This window comes from Ptychodera flava (assembly GCF_041260155.1).
Source record: "Ptychodera flava strain L36383 chromosome 23 unlocalized genomic scaffold, AS_Pfla_20210202 Scaffold_23__1_contigs__length_28996876_pilon, whole genome shotgun sequence".
Taxonomy (NCBI): Eukaryota; Metazoa; Hemichordata; class Enteropneusta; family Ptychoderidae; genus Ptychodera; species Ptychodera flava.
This window is the reverse complement of record NW_027248277.1, coordinates 20395210-20402518: the sequence shown is the minus strand read 5'-3', so window position 1 is coordinate 20402518 and position 7309 is coordinate 20395210. Positions and strand designations below refer to the sequence as shown.

General features: G+C 37.5%; 1 protein-coding gene across 1 annotated transcript; it reads left to right on the top strand.

Moving 5' to 3' along the window:
* The first annotated feature begins 2973 nt into the window (after window positions 1-2973).
* On the top strand, window positions 2974-6203 carry LOC139123579 (galactosylceramide sulfotransferase-like). The gene is made up of 3 exons (XM_070689748.1): window positions 2974-3239; window positions 4043-4154; window positions 4578-6203. Exons 1-3 carry the CDS (start codon window positions 3218-3220, stop codon window positions 5593-5595), a joined length of 1152 nt encoding a protein of 383 aa, XP_070545849.1. The 5' UTR covers window positions 2974-3217; the 3' UTR covers window positions 5596-6203.
* The last annotated feature ends 1106 nt before the right edge of the window (window positions 6204-7309 follow it).

Here is a 7309-nt window from a genome sequence, read left to right as displayed (position 1 = left end):
TATTCGTCTACCAGGACTGGTTATAATCACTAAGATGCGTAATTAGATATATAGTAGATTGAAACCTTCTTAAATGGGAGAAGATGTCAATTAAATACATTTCTAGCGTTCTTTTGAGTACAAAAATAACTCTACAAAATTCCGCAATGATCACAATTCCAACTTACCTAACAACACATTTCCCTTTCCTAGTACAGAAACTACAGATTTGCACTGCACAACAATATCAGCAATGGTAAACGGTAAACGGTTTCAAAATAAGGTAATGTACAATAAAGTTTCACTGGTAATAGTCAGGTACTGTGTCTGTATCCTGTAGTAGTTTCTGTCTCGTTAGTAAACACATTGTTAATCACGAAGAAAGGGTGAAAATGGTGATTGTACATTGTTTATTTGTTATAGTTTTAAAAGCGGTAGTTTTCAGTGTTCTAATCAAATGGAAATCCAATATTTTTATGATGATGCAGGCCTTGTTTGTTTGTTTGTTTGTTTGTTTGTTCACATTTTGCACTGTCGTTCCAATGTGAGCGATAATTGTTAAGATGGCGGGCCATCATGTGTAGCGCCCTCCTGAAATAATTCCATCAGTGATACCTACATGATGATATTTCAGTAGCAGTCAGATCATCGACATAAGGGGCGTGCCTGGCGCCAACACATTGGTAAGGCGAGAAATGTAGCAGGCACCAATTGATCAAGGAAGACAACGCATTGTCTGAGGTAGAGCATAGACAGTAGAGATGTGACAAAGAAAGGTTGCAGGAGGCCTAGGAGATAGAGACACTGCAGAGTGTATTATCAATGACTTCATATTAAATAACATGTTCCCAGATCGCAAAGTGCACATGTGCGATATCTGCATACAAACTGCCATGTATAGATTAATGTTCGAAAGGGTCAGTCAAGTGCTATGTATGTGGTTTTGCAGGATAACGCAGACCAAGTGTCTCTTTTGTCGAAACAAAGTTACACGTAAGGCAGCCATTGCTGTTTTGACGTATATTTTAGAAATTTATAACAAATTCTCAGGGTAAGCTAATAATGTTGATATCATGGAATTTGGTCTTGATATTTACCCCAACAGGGAAATCCATAATGAATCACTATCTTATACTGACGATGAAGCCACCTGACTGGCATGCACACTTTGCGAGAATAGCTCATATGGCAATGACTGTGATTGTAGGGGAGCTACTGCCGGTAACTTGTTTACAGTGGAAATTGTTCCTGTTGTAGGATTTTCCACGATCAGGTGTGATGATAAAATTCAGCAGACAAATTCCTATAAATAATACAAAATACAAAATATCCAATGGGAAAGAAGATGACTTAATATCACAAAAAGAAATCATCCATTCCAGAAATGAGTCTAAACAAATATGTCATGATGTCTATGCGCTCAGCTATATTTCTGTTGACAATGAACGTCATTGGTATAGCAACCAACCTCATCACAGGATTTAACTAATGTAATAACTACTCATGATTCGGTAATGTAATCTGATTTACCATTGCAGGATACTTGTCTCATCAAATCCGAAAATATCGATTTGGAGAGCAGAATTGCAACACTAGAATGACAAAATCATGTGTGATTTCTTATAGTGTGGTTAGCTCATATGCTACATACTCATCGCTATTAAATTATTCAGATCATGTTGAAAGGTGGATTATTGATGAAGTGACAGCAGGGGCCACGGCTAGTCCATTTTCGCTAACCCCTTCGTTGCTCAACTTAGTACCTCACCCATTCAGGCAGTGGAGAAAAAAGATAGCGTCGATCGATAGGCGCATAGCCTTCAATCTACGCTTTCCGACAGCTTTCTTACAGCGTGGTTGGCTGATATACTAATTAGCTTCAAAATTGCCATACTCTATCACAAAAAACACCAATAGACATTGAACTATTCAAATGGGGCTACAGCTGGTACATTTTCATCTAATCCCCTCGACACGCCACTCAGTAGCTCACTCATTCGGAAAGTGGAGAAAAATGATAGCGTCAATCGATAGGCGCCTAGTCTTCAATCTAAGCTTTTAAATCGATCATTCAGTAAATGGTGGACTCCAAAACGGATAATATCTTGGTTAGAATTTTCATCTTTAATATCCATCCAACCAATGATAATTCTACGTCTATGGAGACTCAAAAAGGGAATGGGTGCCCATTGCTTAAGCTTGATTTAAGCAGCGCTTATCGGCAATTACCGATCCAGCTGACTTCCATTTTCTGTAATAAACTCGGCGAAACTTATTATTCTTTGACCTCACGTTGTCTTTTGGCTTAAGAACTGCTGCCCTGGCTTGCCAACGTATCACAAATGCAGTTATACATATATTCGATGCGAGGGTATGATTGTATCCATCATTCGGAAGACTTTGGTGAAGCAGAGAATCCTGACAAAGCCAAAGCTGTCTCCCTCTGATTAATAACGAATTTTATTGAATTCCCTCACAATAACTATGCTCTACCGCACTCCCGTAGTGTTTTTTATTTATATTATTAATTTTGACTGTGATATTTCAAATAAACTATCGACGAAGATACAATTGGAAATATGCTAGGATCACTATGACCTTGCATCGCTCGTTTTATTTTATACAACTTATTGATCGTTAGCCACACGTGGCTCGAAAGAAACACGCCATTGCTTTTCACAGTGACAAACATGTATCTCTATAGCACAAACACAGCAACGATTCCATGGCCCAGCGAAAGAGGGGCGTATTTTCCGTACTGTAACATAGGCGATACGCCCCTCTTACACTAGGCCATCGTATTGTCAAAAGTACAGTGTTGTATTTCTGACTCTAAACTGAGAGATCCCAATTTTCACAAACAAATTGTGCGCTCGATGCCATTATATCACCTACAGAGATTTATCTTTTCAGCACACTGTCTGCATATGACAATAAATATTAATAGCCACTGCTCTGTTATTAAGGTTACGATGTTAAAAGGAAAATCTCGAATGTTCGTTTAATCTTTAAAACATGAAAGGCTTGCGTGTTTGCTTTTCCGCAAGCTGTTACATCTGCAGAAAATGGTGATATCTATCAGTGAATTTTGACTATAAATCGGGTGAAGTCGTTCAGCGTGTTAGATGCTGTTCGTTGTCAGCCGAGTGGAAATATCTTAATATTACTGGGAGTCTGCGGAACTACTACAGTCTTTGCAGATTCGCATTTTAAAAGGCAACCCTCAAAAGTAACGACCATGAAGTCAACCCCTTCAAAAGGTAAGATATGCAATGCCAGTTTTGCCATCTTAATAATACATTTTTGACACTTAACCTTTCCATTTCACAGGACAATGGCACGAATAATGACACGTATTGCTTCTCCCTGATTTTATCGGAAACTCGATTGGAACTAATTTTGGATAATTGGATAGTGAAGTAATATGAGCTAAATCAGCAAATATAAGCTCATCTGTTTTTCTTTCTAAGCAATACACTTGTTTTTATGGGTAATTTCTGATGTCGTAACATTCAGCCGTAGGGCACATCACACTTTTGAGATATTTGAAAAATATATAGTTCCAATTATCCCATATGAGTTTCAATTGTGTTCGGAAAATTTAGTACACTAAAATGCAGGAAAGTTAAAAGTTTTTCTTAGCAAAATCCCTGCGATTCGATTCATTTAGGCGCAGCTAGAAACGTTTGCCGATATTTTTCACAAGTGACAATGCTATAATTATCGATTAGCTCCCTCCCTCCCTTCCGCCCTCCCTCTCTCCCTCCCCTGCCTCCCTCCCTCCCTCCCTACCTACCTACCTACCTATCATACGTACGTACATACGTATATACATACGTGCACACATACATACGTACGAACGTACAAACATACATACATACATACATACATACATACATACATACATACATACATACATACATACATACATACATACATACATACATACATACAGACAGACAGACAGACAGACAGACAGACAGACAGACATACAGACATACAGAGATAGATAGTTAAAGTCGTATTTGTTCTCTGCTGTTCAGTCCTTGTGTTTCTATTACAGTGACGTGCGGCTGTAGCAGAACCAACATGTTGATTTTCGTCGTTGGTATGGTTTCTTTGTTGTCAGCACTTTCTTGGAATAACCTTACCAGAATTTCACGGATGATCATTCTGTGAGTGATTTCTCATTCTTTTTGCATCGAAGTCGAAGAGTATACATTTTTATCCAAACCTCATAATTTGATATACAGAACAAGACTCCATGTAAACTGCCAAACCACCGCTCATAATCGTTTTGTGTCATATAACCATAGTTCGTGCCTCGCAATATATGAACTTCCAGCGATCATACTATTCTCTTTCAAGGACATAACAATAATATTGAGAGCTTTATATATCCGCTTCAAGATGAGTCCCTAAAGAAGTAGGTCAAAATAAAAGTTTGGCAGTCCTAATATCTGTCCCTGAGATTATATCACTTTCTCTACCTAATCCATATTTACGTTGATGATGCCAAATGTTACTTTTGTTGCCAATATTTCCTGACATATACTCAAAATGTATTGCATTCTGTTCTTTTCATTGTTTTGCTTAAGCCCGAACCATCTAACGGATGAACACACAAACACCAACATAAGTGGCAAGGGCCAATCTTACAGCAAAACATCTTCCTACGATGATGTAACCTCATCGACTCGATCTTGCAAACCCTTGACAAAATTCGTCTTCGTAAAACCAGAAAAGACAGGTGGAAGCACAGTGTCTTCGTTGTTGCTTCGTTTTGGTATGAAGAATAAACTTGTGGCAGCCTTGAAAAAATTAACCATTGAAGACTATCTTATAAGACTGGACAAGAAGAATCATCGTCTCGGGATTTTATACTATAATTGTAGCGATTTTCCAGGATATGATTATATTTGTTTGCACATTGACATGTATGATCGCCTGTCACTTAAACGTATCATTCCAAATGCTAAGTATTTCACGATTGTACGATCGCCATACACACATCTGAAATCACGGTTTTATTACAGTAGAAGAGGTATGAACCTTGCGATGTCACCAGACCCTTTCGCGCGATATCTAAGTGACCTCTTGGAAGACATCAAAGTTGACAAATCATTACTACATTGGACAAACTCCTTTTCCACCCGCTTTGGCCTAGATGTTTATGCAAACAAGACATCTTCACTTGCAGCGTTAGAAAGACTGAACGGAGAGCTCGACCTTGTCATGCTTTTGGAGTACTTCGACGAGTCGCTTGTTTTACTCAAAAAGACAATGTGTTGGAACTTTGAGGACGTTATCTATAATTCTTGCAAAGTGCACACCAAGTATCAACCACCGATCAACAATCAAATGCGAGATATTATAACAGAATTATCACCTGCAGATATACGCTTGTACAACTTTTTCAACAATACTTTCTGGAGAAGGGTTGCGAACTATGATAGCGACTTTGAAGCTGATCTTGCTAAACTCAGATCCGTACAGAACGCTGCGAAGGTCAGGTGCCAGAAAGATCGGGACCGTGATTTTTGCCATAGATTGCAGTCGGACGTCGCCGAACTCAATAACAAGGTGTATGAAGAACAAATGAAATGGCTCTGCTGAAGTCTATATCGGCCGCGGCAAAATAGCATCACCATAGCTATTGACGTGGCTATCGTAACTCTTTGTGATAGTGGTGTACTGTCATCTGGTGTTTGATGTAAGAAGATAACGATGGGTAGCGGCTCTGTCTCTTAGGAAAAATATAGGTATCTTTTTAGCTAAATGTCATTACACTCAATCGCCTAGCATGAATGCGTTACCTTTGTATTTTAACATGCAAACTTAATTATGGCTAGCTACGGTAACCCATTCAAACGCATGTTTTGGCTGGAATCCCCAATGACAAATACTTTTTGCACAATTTATCATGATGTCCTAGTAAAAATACTAATAGATTTGCAAGGAACGTTTCATTCTAGTGGTAATGTTGATTGACACTGTAGAATGAATAATTTGAAATTCAAATCCTGTCGCAGTAGCGAAAAGTCATTTCAATCCTTTGAATGCTGACAAAACTGTGCAGAATCAGTCCAGAAACTACATGCCATTATCCACCGTTACTATTCTTTCCAATTGTTCTACTACAATGCAGAATCTTCTTTCAGTGTGTCACGCTGTGAAGGATTAAATTTACCCATACTCTAATATTGCATAATATATACTCTGCAGGCAAAGGCGGCATTGCCTTCGCTTGATGCAGTTCCATATTTCTCTAGTAAAGGCGTGTTTTTTCTTGCAAGTGTTTTTATGCGTCTGTTCATTAATTCCACAAGCTATGAATTGATAAATTTTGTTAGGTATAAGCAGGTAGTATGGGTAGGTATTGGACAAAACAACAAAGAGAAAGACAGACAGACAAAAAAATCTACACGCATACATACATATACATACATTCATATATATATATATATATATATATATATATATATATATATATATATTATATATATATATATATATATATATATTTGTTTATTTATTCAAAACTTCAACACAGATGCAAGTACTATATCAAAAAGAAAGTTCCATCGACACTAACAGGAGGGTTGCGGTAATTTCGAGAAGTTACACACAAAAACTCTAACGGATGTGAATGAAGGTGAGTCGACTTTCTCACTCAAAGTGATTTTAATGCTAAGACTGTAATTCTTCATTCACTGCGCAGTGCATTGAAGTGAAATGAAATTATAATTTCTCTGGTAATTATTCATAGGCTGTGTTGGAATACTCATTAGATTTGAAACACACAACTTACGCAAATAAAATATTGAAGGGCATCTTCTTCAACTACAATTTAAATGCAAGAAATCACAGACGGCTAAATGAGTTTTAACTAGGAGAAAAAATACAACAACACCAATAATGTAATTTTATAAACTATCTGATGGTAACGCCTTGATGAATGCAAAGCAGAGAAACCAGTTCACCGTGACTTCTAGCTTATTCGTCTATCAGGACTGGTTATAATCACTAAGATGCGTAATTAGATATATAATAGAGTGAAATCATCTTAAATGTGACAGGATGTTAATTAAACACATTTCTAGTGTTCTTTTCTGTCCCAAAAACTCTACAATCACAATTCCAACTTACCTAAGTACACATTTCTTTTCGTAGTTCAGAAACTAGATTTATGCTGTGCAACAATATCAGCAATTGTAAACGGGTAAACGGTTTCGAAATAGGTTATGTACAATAAAGATCCACGGGTAGTAGTCTGATCCTGAGTCTACATCCTGTACTTAGTTTCTGTCACACCAGTGAACATAGATTT

What these genes read in the sequence shown, in the direction of transcription:
- LOC139123579 (XM_070689748.1), top strand. Translation starts at nt 3,218, where the DNA reads ATGAAGTCAACCCCTTCAAAAG. An exon ending in GAAGTCAACCCCTTCAAAAG is followed by an intron (nt 3,240 to 4,042) that starts GTAAGATATGCA and finishes TTTCTATTACAG; the next exon opens with TGACGTGCGGCTGTAGCAGA. An exon ending in ATTTCACGGATGATCATTCT is followed by an intron (nt 4,155 to 4,577) that starts GTGAGTGATTTC and finishes GTTTTGCTTAAG; the next exon opens with CCCGAACCATCTAACGGATG.